We start from the raw sequence: 15,669 nt of genomic DNA on the forward strand, positions 1-15,669 counted from the left end.
GGCCCGCAGCACCGCCCGGCCGCTTCGTCCAATCGCAGCTACGCTTCTGCCGTCACGGAAGGCGGTGCCGGGCTCCTCGACCAATAGAGCGGGGCGGGGGCGGGGAGCTCGCCGAAGATTGACAGCGGACTGGCGGCGGGCGAGGCGGGACGTGCCGGGCGGAGGCTGCGGAATTGCCGGGCGGCCCCCCGCGCGGGAGATGGGCGGGCTCGGGGGCGGGGCTCGGGGGTGGGCCCCGCCTCCGCGCGGGGGCCAATGGGGCGGCGCCGCCTGGCACGCGGGAGATTTGAATCGCGGCGGCGGGTGGGGCAGGGCAGCAGCGCGGCCGGGCGCCCGCCGCCATGGGGCTCTCTGGCAGCGCCCCGGCCACCCCCGCCGCCCCCCGCAACAAGCACCTGGCACACGTCAGCGACCCCCGCTCCCCCAGCGCCGGTATCCTCCGCACGCCCATCGAGGTAGGTGTCCTCCCGCCGGCCACCCTGCCTCGCCCCGTTCCTCGCCTCGGCGGCCCCGGCCCGCCGCCCCCACGCTCGCTTTCTCCGTAGGTGGTGAGCTCACCCCCGGCAGGCAGCCCTCAGTCCGGCTCCGCCGAGCCGGCGGCGGGCACCTGCCAGGACTGGGACCCGCGCTCGCCCACCCCCGGCATCTCCCGCACGCCCATGAGAGCCGCGCCGAGTGGTGAGTGGGGCCGGGAGGCGGGGAGGCTGCGGGGCGCGGCCCGGCCCGGCGGCTCACCCCGTCTTCTATTCCTCCTTCCATCCCCAGCAGACAGCGTGGATCGCCTGGTGAAGCAGCTCAGCGAGGCCTTCGGGGTTGAGGCCGCGCCGCCGGCAGCGGCCTGCCCCGCACAGGAGGCGGCAGCCGAGGAGCCGACCCAGTGGAGCTGCCCGCCAGCGGGAGGCCCGGAGGCGGCTGCTGTCGCCGCGGGGGAAGAGGCGGAGAGGCCGCCTTCGCCCTCTGCCAGCGCCACCCCGGCTCGGCCGGCCCGCCTTGCCGGGCCTGGCTTCTCCTCGGGTAAGTGCTTGGGCCGGTGGGGGGACACACGCACCTGTGGCTCCCTGTGGGGTGTGTGTATGTGCCTTCCCCAGGCCCGCTTGTTTACAGAGACCTTGTCTGCTCCTCCCCCTTCCCTGGTTTACCTGTCTCCCACTGCCTGGGGTAGTCTTGGGCGTCTGCAGCTGGCGGATGGAGTTCCCCTTTTGGGAACTGTTCTTCTGTCGAACTGATTTCTCTCTGGAGTTGAAAAATTACATTTTCAATCGGTAGTCAAAATCAAGAGGTAAATGTACCTCCTTAAGAGGTAAATGTCAGCTCTTCCCCTCTCTGAGACAGGCTCGTAACTGTGGAGGCCTGTTCGGTGGGACCTTGAAGTTTCTCCTTGGGAAGAGCTGGGAACTGAGGGTGGGAAGCACATCTATGTGCTATGAAAGAGTGGTGCTGAGAGTCTCTGATATAGCCTGTGTTTCAGAAAATTCTGTGCTCAGCATGTCTTCTATGAGGAGAGGCTGAGAGCTGGGACTCTTCAGCCTGGAGAAGAGAAGGCTCAGGGGCATCCTATTAGTATGTATAAATATGCGAAGGGAGGATGTAAAGGAGAACCGCACTCTTCTCAGTGGTGCCTGATGAAGGACCAGAGGCAATGGGCACAAATTGGAACACAGGGGGTTCCACATCAACATCAGAAAATGCTTTTTTCACTGTGAGGATGACCAAGCACTGGAGAAAGTTGCCCAGACAGGTTACGGAGTCTCCATTCTTGGAGATACTCAAAAACTATCTGGACATGGTCCTGGGCAACTGCCTCTAGGTGGTTCTGCTGGAGCAGGGGAGTTGGAACTAATGTCTTCAAGAGGTCCCTTCCAACCTCAACACTTCTGTGATCCCTTTACCTGGAAGTCCTTCTGTAACACTCTTTGCTGTGCAGGCGAGCAAGCTAGATCATAAAGGCCAAGAGATCTTTAAAATCGAGGACCCTCTACCCTTGTTGTGGCACACTGACTGACATGTTTCCTTCTGTCACTAGGAAACAAGCCTGTAAGACGCAAGGCCAACAACAAAATCATGGCAACATCTGGTGGAACTGGCCGCTCTCCCCTCAGCATCCTACAAGATGATAATTCCCCGAGTGCTCCTGCCCCTCGCCAGGTAAAGCTTATTGTCATACTTACTGTGGGAGGGAGAATGGACTGAAAAACCACAAATCCTTCAATGCTGTATTTCTTAGGGCCCCAGTTTGGAACTTGGGCCTCCTAGGCCTATAGAGCCTAGTGACTTCATAAATATTTTTCTGTGGGTTGGTTTTGTCCCTAGATGCATCCGAGTCTTGTTCAATGTCTGTATCCTTAGCCTTACCATGATATTGCACATTTCAGTGTGTCCCTTCTTTTCAGGCTGTAGAAAGAAGTCCCTCACTCTTTAGACATTGTTGCAAGAGAGCCAAAGCTGAATGGCCTGGAAATGGGCTACGTGTTGCACTGAAAATTAACTAACTGCCAATTAACTTGTGTTTTACCCTGTATTTTTGGCTTTTTTTTTTTTTCTTTCTCTAGGGTAAGAGGCACGTGTTGGGAGAAAACCTTGGGGAGAAGAAGGAAGTGACAGTGGATCTGAGCAGGACTCTCAAATCTGGGAACTGTGCTTGGAGTGACTTGAACAAAGAGAACCAACAGTGTCCTTTTGTGGAGAACTAGATATTTCCTTTTCCAAGATTTTGCTGTAATTTGCTTCTATGTTTCGGGAGTCTTCTAGGGGTGGGAAATTCAATAGACTGAAACTCCAGAATTGTGGTCATTCTTCTCACTTATCCCTGTTGGGGAAAGAGCGCTCTCTCTCTCTTTGCATCTTATGTACAGTACAGACTTTGAGTCTTCTATTGTATATATCAGCTGTATTGATTTACTGTAGAGTTCTTATCTGTCGCAAATAAATTTGTATTAAACCTTTGCTGACTGTATGTGTGTCCTGATCAGTCAGTAGGAGTTCCTTGCTTGCTTGGTGCAATGCTTTCTTTGGGGACAAGGACTTGGGAACAAATATTTCAACCTTCCATTAACCCTAACACTCAGCTCTGTCCCCTGCCTATAACATGCCATCATAGAGCTGTGCTGAGAAGGGTCTGCCCTTGAACCCATGTACCAGGGAGTGGGCTGGGAAACCGCAACTCTGCAGGGGACTGATGGATCTAATGTCACTTCTGGAGTTCTGCTGCACCTGCATGGGCCTGAAACTAATGTATGTGAAGGACAGCAGCCTATTGCAAGGGTCAAGTGTGAGGGTGGGATCCAAAAGAGGATGAGATAGTATGGTGCATTAATATCTTGACCTTCTGTTGCTAAATCACTATACCTTGTTGACCTCCAACTCCCCCAGCAGAGCCTTGGGCCCCCAGGATGCTGCTATGAGTCAACAAGTCGAACAGGGGCTGAATATAACAGCTGTCCCCTGTAATTGAGTTCAAATCTCCAAGGTTTGCCAAGGGTGCATTTTCAGCTCTCTATCCCAACTGTAGGGCAGCAAGCCTCAACTAAAACACAAGTGAGGAACACCGTCCCTTGGGGACTTTGAGGTAGAGCAAGGCCTGCAGATGAAACGTTCGCTGGATGGGGTTGGCAGGCAGTAGTCACAGAAGGACAGTTAGGTTGACAGTAGCTCATTGCAAAGTTGGAAAGAACACAGCCTGCAGTGCTTATGTGAGCTTTCTTTATTTGCCTGGGCTATGAAGATCTATTACAGATTTGAAAACTGGGGCTGATGGCTACTGGTTAGACAGGGTCACCACACAACGCAGGAGTGAGGCAAAAAGAGAAGGAACAGCAAGAAGCAGACAATAAATAAGAATAAATATAATATTCCCTGGTATTCTGGCAGGTCTGAGGGCTACCTTTCCCCCGTTTTTGCATAGATAAGACTTGAGCTAAGTCTCCCCCAACGGAAAATGAGCCAAATTTACACTAGCTTTTTTGTTTGAGGTTGCACGATAGAAATCTCAAACCCAGAACGTCTCTGAGGCTGGCTGCAGGGATACAGGACAGCGGCACAGAGAAACTGGGTAGAGTCAAATCGGGGACAGAGCTTAGTCTGGGACAGAGGCAGTGGATGAGGGGTCCTCTGAAGGATGGGTGCCAATGTGGGTAGAGGTGTTTGAAGGAAGATGCAGGGTGTCTGAGCTGTACTGTAAAGTCCTGAGATACAATGAACAGTGCTCTGCAGGTCTTCGAGCCTGCACGAGGCTGGAAACTGCTGGGCTTGTTTAGAGGTGCAGAGAAGGGCTGGTGTGTGTGCTACTGCTCCCCAGCTTCCCCTGCTCCCCTTCCTTGACCTCTCCTTTCCCTTTCACTCTGGGAGACCCCTACAAGTGACCGGCGTCTAGAGACAAGCTGGAGTGGTAGGTAGGCGTTTCTGTTGTGCTCAGCGTGACAATGCTGTTTGCGTGGGCTCGGGCTGTGGGCCGTGCTTCCGCTGCTCTTTCCCTCTCTGCTGCCGTCCTCAGTTCCAAATCTTGAGGAAGCTGTCCCAGGAGCCAGTGGCAACAGCCATGCCGTCTGCCGTCACCCCCAGGCAGCTCACTCTGTTGTCATGGCCAGAAAGGATTCCTATGGGGGAAGAGAAGAGAGGTCAGGAGAAGAAATGGGGCCTGAGAGAGACGAAGGGGTTGACCATGGTGATGACACGCATCGTAGGCTGTGTATCATGCTGTCTGTTCCGGCAGAACATGTTACCATCAGTATGTGGCTAATAAGAATGAATGTGCAGAAGAACATTTATGAATGGCATTCAACCACCACCCATGGGACTGGCCAAAGAACAACGTTCTTGGGAAGATCCAGCTAGCTGAATCCTCATACCACTGCTTTCACCCTGGAGCAATGGTAGGACTAAGAAAGGATGGCTTCCTTGATAAGACTGAGAAATAGCAATGCCGTTAGTGGATGCATTATAAATTTTCAGAGGCTAGGGGCCACATCTGAAAGAAAAACTGCACTTGTGTGCATACTGTGTATGAGCATCAGGGAGTATCCAAAGATGTTGGATGGAAGGCCAGGTCCATGATCAGCTTGGTGCCTGGCCACCAAGTGGTACTGTGAGTAGCTGGCAAAGGGCAGAGGCTAGGAGAAAGTGGGAAATACTACTGGTGCTTATGAGCAGTTTTAGCTAATAGGAACTTTAATGCTCCTTTCCCCCTTGAAACGCTGTTTAAAGGCTTGACTTCCTAACCATTAGAGACAATAATTCTACACAAAAGGGAGTTGCACTAGTTATGGTGTGCTCCTTAAGTGCGAGGAAGCTTTGTTTGGTTTCAATCAGTATAGGATGCGCCCCTTTTAGGAAAAATAAAGATGTTTTCCTTGCCTTGGTAGGGACAGAAGACCTTGAGGGAATGAAAGCGGGACCTCCAGGAGCCACTCACCCACACGCTCTGCTTTCAGCGAGTCCCAGATGTTGCAGTTGAAGTCATCATATCCAGCAAGCAAGAGGCGCCCACTGCGGGAGAAGGCGACCGATGTGATTCCGCAGATGATGCTTTCATGAGAGTACACTATGAGCTCCTGGTCTGCCCGGAGGTCGAAGAGACGGCAGGTGGCATCATCTGAGCCGGTGCAGATGGCTTCACCATTAGGGAAGAACTGAGAAGGGCACATACCAGATTTTAATCAGGCTGTGCCTTACAGATTTCCTCAACTCTTCACCTCCCTGCAAACCACCAGCAAGACACGGAGGTAGGAAAACCCAGTGGGACAAGACACTGGATCATAAAAGTTGAGTCTGAAAAGGAACACTGATGCTTCTCCTAAGACCTAGTAAACCCCTTCCACCCCAAGAAAGCCAGTGGTCTAGGGGCTAGAACTATTGCAAGACATCCCAATGCTTGAGGAAAGATCATTGTCTCTTTAACTCCAGCTGTTATTTCAGGGCTTGACAAGTGTCCACCCATTATCCCCCAGATGGGGTCTGGCATGATTCAGAGCTACGAGAGCCTTCCTCTGTCTGATCCTCATACCCCAACCTTCTCATACACAACCCTTTTCTGTGTCCTTGCTCTGAGGAGCGAAAAAGAGCTCCTCAGGAGCAGGTATGGCAGAAAACCATGCATCTGTCAGGGTAGCCGTGGACCAGGTGAAAAAAGCTGTGCTAATGAAGTCAGTGGAGGGTGGTTCAAGCAGCGGACATTGCAGGAAGCCAACAGACTCATTTGGTTAGCTGCATGGGATTAAACTGACACATTTCTTGTCCTGCCACCTCTAGGGTTCTGGTTTGACTCCTTGCCTCAGAGGGGGATACTTGTCCCCAAATGTTTGTGCTGCCTCCTGTGAGGATTTCATCTTCAGAAGATCTCCCTATGATCCCAAGTTCCCACCTCTGCTGTCTGGAGCTGACCGAGACCCTCAGCTGAGTTAGATATTCTTGCTGTCTCACTTGTGGCGGGTGCCAGGGCTCCTGGAGCATGCCCGAACCATGGTTCTCAACAGCTGCTATGAGCAAAGCCGCACCAGCACCTGTGATAGGGTGCTGAGCTCCACAGACCACGGTGTGCTGGCTGAGTCCAAGCAGTGCTTTGAGTCAGACCTAGATGCTTTGGTGTCCCGGTGCCCGGGAAGAGGCAGCCTCCAAACCTCAGTGAACTCAGGCCCTCCCTGCTGCGGGCTAGATCATGGGGCCAAGGTCTTGTGAGACCTTTATTCCCCACACAACTGTGACAGCTTCTTTCAACCTTGTCCCAAGACCCTGTTTCAGAGTCGGTCCACCCTCCGTTTTCCTTGCCTCCCCACCACTGTGCAAATGGCATACGTACACAGATGGCGTTGATATCGGACTCGTGCCCCGAGAAGGTCTGACGGCAGGTGCCCTCCCGCACATCCCACAGTTTGGCAGTAGCGTCGCAAGCCCCAGAGATGAAGAGTTTGAAGTCTGGGGAGACGGCCAAGCTCATACAGTCGCCGGTGTGTCCCAGGAACACAGTCTTCTGCTGCCCTGTCTCGATGTCCCAGAGAGCGCTGTGGGAGAGGAGAGAATTTCTCAGAGCCAACCCAGGCAGAACAGATGTAGAGCTGGGCTGAAGAGTTGTCCCACTTGCAAACAAAAGGAGGGAAGCCATGGGCCTGGCTACAGCGTGGGAAAACAGTCGAGAGTATCGCTGGAGTCAGTTTTATACAGCAGGAGATACCTTCACAGCTGTTGCTGGTCATACCTTTGCCAAAGCAGAGCTAGACTAAAGCTGGGGGTGTGCGAGGTTTGACCGTATTCCCGTAACTGCAACAGTTGAAGGGAATACTGAGAGGAGGTAAGAGGGACCCACAGGCAAACAGCTGAAAAAGGCCTGCCGTAGCCATGCTTGTAGGACGCACGGGCCACGTTCACTAGGATCCCACACTACAGCCAGGCGAACAAGCCCCATGTAACCTTGATCTCTGCTGGAAACACCACATCCTGACTCATCCTTGATCAAGAGGTTCTTCCAAAGCAAGTGTTGGGATGGGGTGGGGGTGAATAAAGACTCAGCACTCCTCAGAGTCACAGCACAAGTGAGACCTGAGAGCCAGGAACCAGAGGATCCAGGTACCGCCTTTGTAGGTGTCTGTTGCACAGCAGGCAAGACTTGAGAAGTGGAGCAAGTATGTGGGCTCCACATAAATTTATGCTGTTTTCTGTCCCAGGATGAATGACACTGTGCTTTGTGAGAGCTGACAACATGGTCCCTACCGCTTCATCAGTAGACCTGCACCTTGACCTGGCCTCAACTGGGAAAATAACCACCTGGTTAAAATAGCCTCCACCAAGGGAGGAAGAATGGATCTGGCTTCCTAAGGTGCTCTCTGTGGCATCCTCGTGTAGAAGCCATTTGTCCTTAGATAGTGGACCGTGGAGCAAAAGGGCTTCACTTGCTGATGTGCGTTGTGCCTCTAAGAGCCAGAGGTCATGTCACTAGGATGCGGAAGATAACACTCACCATGTGGTATCTCCAGAGCTAGTCACAATATTGTTGTCATCAAGAAATCGGCAGCAGGAGAGGTAACCTGGGAAGTGGGAACAAGCAAATATGAGAAACGGGACAGGGCTAGAAGGGTGAGGTTTGGAAACAGAGGGCACCCAGGTTGCAGGCAGGCAGCAGACACACCTGTGTGAGCTGAGAGCTCCCTGCTCACTTTGACATTGCCTTCACGAGTCTTGAGGTTGTAGATGGAGCACATGTTGTCAAGGCCCCCACAGGCCACAAAATTGCCCGAGGGGGCATAGGCACAGGTCATGACCCAGGAAGAACGCAAAGGGATGGCATGAACCTGCAAGGACAAGAAACCGTGTCGGGAGTCTGGCAGCAGAAAGAGCAGGGCAAGGGCACTAGCTCTGAGGAGACCCACTCCAGCATCCTGCTTCGCTGCAGCCGCCTGACTCCTACCTTGTTAGTTGTGTACGTGTCCCACACAATCAGTTTCCCATCTTGTGAGGCACTGACCAGAAGTCTGTGAGAGAGGAACAAGACCACATTAGTAGCTCTCTTCCCATCAGAGCCGCCTTGCCCTTCACACCCATGTGCTGCCCTGCACCCAGCAGGTCAAGCAGCATGTCTCTCACTTGGAGTCCGTGGACCAGTGCATGGCGTAGATCTTGGCCAGGTGCCCACGCAGGGTCCTCCGGGTCCGCATCTGGATGCGGCCAACAACCTCCACTCCAGACACAATCTGAGGAAAGAGTCGGGGGAGAGAAAAAAATTAATCTTGGACTGGTGGGAGTTTTACCGCTCCCCACATCTCTGCCTCCTAACTCTGCTTCCCAACGGGAGACAGTCTTCCTTGCAGTGGTGCTAGCTGAACCACACACGCACTCAGCTGCCCAGCCAGCCCTGTCCCTTACCTGAGCAAGCGTTGTGTCTGCACAGGCTTTCCGGGCATCCTGGAGAAGACACAAGAGCAGATGAAACAGAAAAATGCCGTGTGGTGAAGGCAATGGCAATTGAAATTCAGGGAGATAGCCTGGGGGTTGCTACCAGTAGGAACTGTGGCTTTGCTGTGTTTGGACTGTGGCCAGCGCAGGGGGATCCTGGTCTGTGACTAGGGCACCTCGGCACCAGTCAAACATCAGGAAGGTGATCCAAAAGCTGGTCAGGACCCAGTTTCCCATGCAACACCCTTTCCATGGATTCTCCTGCCTGGCAGAATACCAGCTGCCTCCCAGGCAGAGGAGGTCTTGGGGACACCCTACACTCTCTGGCTCGCTGCAGACACAATGTCAGTGGCCATTTCCTTCTCACCATTGCAGTGTCCCCTCTTCTCTCCCTTCCCCTCCCCCTCTTCCCTCACTATGCTACGAAGATTTCCATTAAGCACTTAAAGGGCTGTACAGAACTGCAGAGGGCTCCAAGGATGTAGATGGAGAAAGTTCAACTCCAAGTTGTGACTGAGGAGGAGAACTGGGACATGGCGGGGGGGTGGGGTGGGGGGTGGGGCAGACATCTCTCATCAGTTTCATGACAGTTGCTGGCATTACCGCGATCTGCTTCTTCAGCTGCTCAGCCTCCTGCTTCATCTGTTCCATTTCCCCCATCTTTCTGACCTAGGGGTGGCTCCTCCACGTGGGGCAGCCTTGATTCTGGGGAAACAAATCAAAGGAGAAAGATGTGAGGTAGAAAGGTAGAATATGAGTGCTCAGTTATGCAAATTTAGGCATCTCTGCTAAAGGCTTAACGACCATTTCTTGGCTGAATGCTTGGTAATGCCATGCTGTATCTGGTCAAAGCCCTTAGTATTTGGGATGATTGTACTGGGCCTGATCAAATGTCCATTTGGTCTTGGATCCTGCTTACATGTACACTGGGAAGCTGAAGACCTCCAGAACCTCTTGTTGAGGTTCTGGCCACACTTGCCCCCTCATTTCTTTATTTTCAACTTCTCCATTCCAAGCCCTACCGAGTCCTGGGTCCTCTTCATCAGGTACTCCCTGTCCATGGCCAAGCTGTCCTTCTCAGCTCCAGGAGCAGGAAACTTCATGGAGTGAGCCCAATGGCTCTTGCCTATCATTTGACTTAGGCAAAGCATCACCAGGCAGTGCCCACCAGCACTTTGACCATCAAGAAAATCAGGGGGCTGTTGAGATGCTCTCTCAGGGTTCCCTTCTAGTTCCCCCGCAAAAAAAAAAAAAAAAAAGGCAAATGCCTAGGGAAGGATCTATAACAGAAGCAGATAGTGGTATTTCTCCTACCTTGCTAACCCCAGCTTTTTATTGATGTCTAAAGCTAGACGCAGCATTATGGTATGCAAGTACTCAATGGACTTTTCTTCTGTGCATTTGTCCGCACAATTTTTGTGCCTGTGTCAAAGTTTGGCATCCTCAGTACCCCAAGATGATGACTTTCACAGTGTAGAGTCAGGCTCTGCAAAGAAGGCCCTGGTTCTGTTAGTCCCCAATGGCACTAGTTCCACTTGGTGGCCCCTGGCTTTTGAGTTGGAAGAATCAGCAAACAAATGGTCTCTCAGCATCACTTGGTATTTTACGGATCTTTGTCATATCCGTCTTCATCCATCTCTTTTCCAGACTGCAGAGCACACTTAGTCATTCCTCCCATGTAAGCCGTTACATCCTATTACCTCTGTTGTTCTCTAAGCCCTTTTCAGTTGTTTACAGAGTATAGATGATATGTTTTTGCAGAGAGAGCAGTGAACCAAAACTGTAATCCATATTTAAGATGCAGGTGCACTATATGATTATACAGCATCTCTGTTTTGTTGTCTCTTTCTTGTTACATGCACTTAAAACTTCACTAGTGATTCTAGCATCTTGTAGACAAATCTGGTCTTTGACTGCTTCAATCTTTCTCCTGGGTAGGTGTGAGTGTCCAGATGTGCTCCAGGTGTTGTTCATGATTAGAACCAGTACTTCGCCCCAAGGCCAAGAAACGCTCCAGCAGCATCTGCAGAATTTCTAGTCCCTGTGGGTCATGTTGCCTTGACGCCCCTCTGGCCTATTGCCTGAAGGACTTGTTTCTTCCAGCCAACATGTCTTTGGGTCCTTCCATTCCAGGCTGCTCTCTTGCTGCGGGCAAGCACATGCAGATAGCTCTCAGATCCTGCCTTTGCTTGTTGCTTCATAGACCTCTTCAGGTTTCCCTCCAGAATCTTTTCCCCTGAATGTCTCTGTGGCTTTCTTGGCTGAAGGATGGGGACAGACCAGCACCTGAGCTGGGTGTTTCCACCATTTATTTTTTCTCTTGTTTTGACAGAACAGTGATGAGGGGGTTCTTCCCAGCAAGGATGCATAGCTGCACCTGGTTGAGTGATGTTGGCCATGAAATCCCACCTGCATGCACCCCTGCTTTGGGAAGGGGCTGGGCACCCCATGCCATCTCTCAGCTACGTGACAGACTGGGGAGATGCTGGGGAAGGCCTTTCAGCTTTCAGTAGGAGGCTGCACATCCTCCTTATCCTGTGGCTTTTACCCCTCAGCTTCAGTGTACAGTCAAGCTGTGGAGACCGTGTCCAGCTCTGGTCATTGCCTACCAGTGCACCAAGTGGCAAACCTGAACTTCCAGCCACCCTGTGGAGATCAGTCCTACCATTGTGGTCCACTCCTTCTTCTTTCTCAGTTTTCCCTAGGACTGATCCTATCTCCCCTCCATCAACCCTAAGCATTGGATTGCCTTTCCCTGCTGGGCCACCTCTTCCCTCTGACTCTCTCCTTCCAGTCTCCTCTGCTTGGTGCCCAAGCTCTCCAGGCTGTTATTTCACACACCTTTGGCCATCTGAGATCACTGTCCATCCACATGCCCTAATCTGTCTCTGTGGCCTTCTGTTTTTACCCACCCAGACCTGCATGGAGATGAAAGCCTTGTTCTCTCTTCCGTCCAGTTTCTGCCCCAGGTGAAGTTGGCTGCGTGTCCTCCTCACTGCCCATGGGATCCCCAGTCTCCCTTGCACCTCTCCTGCTTTTTTACCATTCTCTTCCCTTCCCCAGGTGTTTCTTTCTCAACTCTGGCATGAACACGGGAGCGCCAGTTCACAGGCACCTGCTCTGTAAAGTTGCACAACCAGATGAGGGGCTTTCGGAGCCAGTAGGCAGATCAAAGGGCAGGGGCACGACGTCGAGGACGGATAAAAAGGGCTAAATATAGAGAAGGTGCAGCTCAGGTTCAGGACTCTGTCCGAACCTTTAAATCCCTTTGAGGGAACACTCTAAATGAAGTTGGGAATTGTTCTCAGCCTCAGAAGGACAAGGAGCCACAGATGAGCGATAATAATAGCTTCAGCTTCGCCTGTCGCCTCCAGCCATCACGTCCCAGTGCAGTTTGTGGAGAGTGAGTTACCTGGTCCCCAGTGGAGTGCAGATGACTCCCAGGAGGACCGTTGCAGGTGTGCAAAATGAGTGGCTTGACACGGTCATGTAAATTTAGGATAGGAAATGGGGAAACAAATGGGGGAAGAACAGAGGAATGGGGAATGGAGTTGGGAGTCTGGCCAAGGCACGTTCCTGCCGTGAACCAGCAGGACCTTAAGGATGCACATTTCTTGCAGGTCCGCGGATCAGCTCATGGTTGCTCATATTAGCTACCCAACGTGGTTTTAATGGGAAAGGCTTCTAAGTGGTTCACGCTCAGTGCTTTCTCAAAGTAAGGGCTCTTTCAGGTGGATGATAAACAGTGGAGGAAACTAAGTCCTTTGGTACCTTTGAAAAAGCAATTCGCCACCACCACCCCAGCATTGCAAACAGCTACTCACAGGAGGACCTTGGCACCAGCACTCGTCCAGAGTTGTGCCCCCTACAAGCATCACCGAGGAGCACGGCACAGCCAAACAGAGTTTGGGCTTAGCTGGTTCACGCCAGCCCTCTTCTCAGCTCTGCCTTGGTTGTGCTCATCCACTTCACAGTTCTTAGCTTTTGAAACCACGTTTCATTTCTTCTGCTCTCCAGCGTGACGGTTCTTTCCCCTCCTGCCTTTTCTGACAAGCTTGCTGGAGGCACCTGCTGTAGTGCTCCTGTCTGTGGGCAACCAGACCCACCCTCAGCCTTTGGGTGTCTGTTTGTAGCAGACCAAATGCCTCCACTGTGGCGCGAGGCTGAGGAGGGTCTGGAATCATCTACCTTCCGCCTTTTGCTGCCACGCCATGACTTTTCAGGGCAGTAGCACCACGCCATGGCAGGGTCCCAGCCTGCACCCCAGGGGCTCTCATACTGAGCATCACTCCCTTGTGGGGATAGGGGCACAAATGACGGGTGGGAAGAAAGGGGAGGTGAACCCCCTTATTTCCTATCCTCTGGGTAGCTTCCCCCCCACTGTGGAGGGGGTGGTCCCTCTGTGGGATCCTGGCAGAGGGCTGTAAATAGAAAAGGGAAAGGTGCAGGAGGGAGGAGTGAGCATTAATAGGCAGCATCTCTGGGTCTCTGTGTAATCCCCGGCTGGCCTCGCATGCTCGCCCTGGTGACCCTGGGCTCCTTGCAGAGCCGGATACAGAGATGATCCCCCTCTCCTGTGACGGAGATCAAAGGCCAGGGTAAAATTACCCTGCTCTGCTCCTTGCTTTCTGAGGGCTCCTTCTCCAGCCAGAGAAGCAGCCAGCTTCAAAGAGGTGTGCAGAGGGGTGCCCTGGGAGTGCAGGACCGTGTACGGGTAGTGAGCGCAAGGTCCCTCAGGGAAGGCACTACCCTACTGTTCCAGTCTGGAAATTGGTGAGATTTACCTGCCGAGGGAAGAACAAGCAACTCCATCCCGTGCAAAGCCCCTTGTCATCATAAATACATCTCAGTGCTGACCGCAACTCCTTCCCCGCCGTGATCTTCCCTCCCACATCCTCAGATGGGATCAGCCCATGTGCAAAAACACCCCACAGCATCACACCAAGAAACCCAGGGTCCCAAGTGCCAGGCTCACCAAGGTGACCTCAGGCATCACAACAAGGCGGCATCCTTACCGGGATCTGTAGGACAAGGTGAGTCGCAGTCCCCCCTGGATGGGACCTTCACGGTCTGCCTCCTCTGATGAGATTGGCTCCCCACCAGCCAGAAAACCCTTGTCCCCGTGCGTTCTCCAACCAGTCCTGCCCGTCCACCCAGCAGGTCCTTTGCTCCCTCTCTGCTCCTCAGCCTCTCCCAGGACTGATCTCCCCATGGGGAGCTGGAAGGCTGTGGACGGGAGGGGTTGGGGGAGGGCTGATTCCAGGAGCAGCGTCAGGCAAATTAAATCAGACACCAGAGACTTGGGGAAATCGGATTGGGACGTAATGCAAAGCAGGTGGATGGGGAGGGGTGAAAAGAGAGAGTAGCACACTGCTCCTGAAGGGAAAGAAACCATCACAGGCGGATTTGACTCCCTCTGTTTAAATCAGCAACAAACTAATAAAGTGAAGATTAGCCAGAACAGGCTAGGATTATCAGTCACTGGGGCAGGGCTAGCTGCACCTCACAGTCCACAGGAATTCCCGTTTTCCTGGGGACAGTGTGCCACTTGTGTCCTGGGCAGGGTGGGAAGAGGGATGCAGTCACCCACAGTGGCTCTGCCAAGGGAAAACCCACGGCAGGGCTGGGGTGACACCCGCTCTGGGCAGCAAACTGGGCTCTGCAATGGGGAAAACCAGAACTGGGCACAGGGGCCAGGGGTGGCAAAAGATTTGGTGGCGTGCCTTTTGGCAGCCACTTTAGTGGGATGCTGCGAGGGGATTATCTTGGCCTCAATCTCTTTTAATCTCTCCCGCGGCTTTGGCCCAAGCCTGAGATAAATACCTTTTAACGGATCTCATCTGACGTCAGGAGGCCATCAGTCTAATCACCCAGGCCACCTTTGGGCAAAGCAAGCCAGAGATGTGGACACTGGCCCCTCACCCCCCAATACACCCTTGTCAAGCAGGAACCAGCAAGCGCCCCCACATAAATCATTGAGATGGACAGTGTAAGTGCTAGAGTGTCATGGACCTCCTGCCAGGGGGAAGGAATTTGAAATGCTCACATCAAATTGTCTTTTTCTGGTGACCCTGGGGAGGCCAGGAGGCAAAAAGGGTTGCCAGTGCAGGTTTCCCAAGCCTGCATGTTAAGGAAGTGCCTGGATTTAGACTGAGGAAAGACTTCTCTTTGCATGGAGCAGGGGCCCTGTGCCAACAGCGATGAGGGGATCACCCACTCACCTCTTACACCACTGGCCCTGGCCCTACAGATTTCTTCCATCTGAACTGCAGCTGGGGTCCCCATGCACAACTCTCATCAAGGCTTGTGTATGTCATGACCCCAGATTGATCTCTGGCTCTAATGCTTCCCAGGAAAAGGGTCACTGCTCTTTTTGATACTCCACATCCACCCCATTCAATTCCTGTTTGGCTACAATATAATCCCATCTTGGGACACTAATCCCCGGGGCCGTGACAGCAGATTGTCTTTGTATCAGGGTGGAAAATGATAAACAAAATATCTCTTCTGCTTTCAGGGGCAATTTGGTGCATGGAGCAGAAAAAAAAAACCAAAAGGGAAGAGAAGCCTTGCTGCAGGGAAACGTGAGCATAAAGTGCTTTTTCTTAAAGGCACTCCTCACCCTTTCCAGGTTAGTCATAGCACAGCTGACTTTCTCTCTTGCTCTCCCTTATCGGAAGTGGTTGGCATCTGGACAAATACTTTGTTTTCTTTCACTGAGGGCTCAATCGCCTTCTACCATTTGTTAATTAAATTTCCATCAGCCACGAGTGTGCATGTCTCCCTCCTGGT

At 52.7% G+C, this 15,669-nt stretch overlaps 2 protein-coding genes across 2 annotated transcripts; one reads left to right on the plus strand and one right to left on the minus strand.

Annotated features, from left to right (window-relative positions):
* Nucleotides 1-316: 316 nt before the first annotated feature.
* CDCA3 (cell division cycle associated 3) lies at nt 317-2,943 on the plus strand. The gene is made up of 4 exons (XM_082495127.1): nt 317-455; nt 546-678; nt 2,024-2,145; nt 2,550-2,943. The coding sequence occupies exons 1-4, from the start codon at nt 342-344 to the stop codon at nt 2,688-2,690; spliced, it is 510 nt and encodes a 169-aa protein (XP_082351253.1). The 5' UTR covers nt 317-341; the 3' UTR covers nt 2,691-2,943.
* Nucleotides 2,944-4,485: 1,542 nt separating this feature from the next.
* Nucleotides 4,486-9,537, minus strand: GNB3 (G protein subunit beta 3; the record flags this gene model as incomplete). Its single annotated transcript, XM_082496069.1, has 9 exons — nt 4,486-4,592; nt 5,408-5,624; nt 6,791-6,992; nt 7,946-8,012; nt 8,114-8,276; nt 8,393-8,456; nt 8,569-8,675; nt 8,848-8,886; nt 9,481-9,537. 9 exons carry the CDS (start codon nt 9,535-9,537, stop codon nt 4,486-4,488), a joined length of 1,023 nt encoding a protein of 340 aa, XP_082352195.1.
* Nucleotides 9,538-15,669: the final 6,132 nt, after the last annotated feature.

This window comes from Vanellus vanellus (assembly GCF_965231255.1).
Source record: "Vanellus vanellus genome assembly, chromosome: 1".
In the NCBI taxonomy this organism is placed as follows: domain Eukaryota; kingdom Metazoa; phylum Chordata; class Aves; order Charadriiformes; family Charadriidae; genus Vanellus; species Vanellus vanellus.

Excerpts from the sequence above, each read along its gene's own strand:
- CDCA3 (XM_082495127.1), top strand. The coding sequence starts at position 342 with ATGGGGCTCTCTGGCAGCGCCCCGGCCACCCCCGCCGCCCCCCGCAAC. Across the intron at positions 456-545 it reads TCCTCCGCACGCCCATCGAG|GTGGTGAGCTCACCCCCGGC; the intron begins GTAGGTGTCCTC and ends CTTTCTCCGTAG. Across the intron at positions 2,146-2,549 it reads GTGCTCCTGCCCCTCGCCAG|GGTAAGAGGCACGTGTTGGG; the intron begins GTAAAGCTTATT and ends TTCTTTCTCTAG.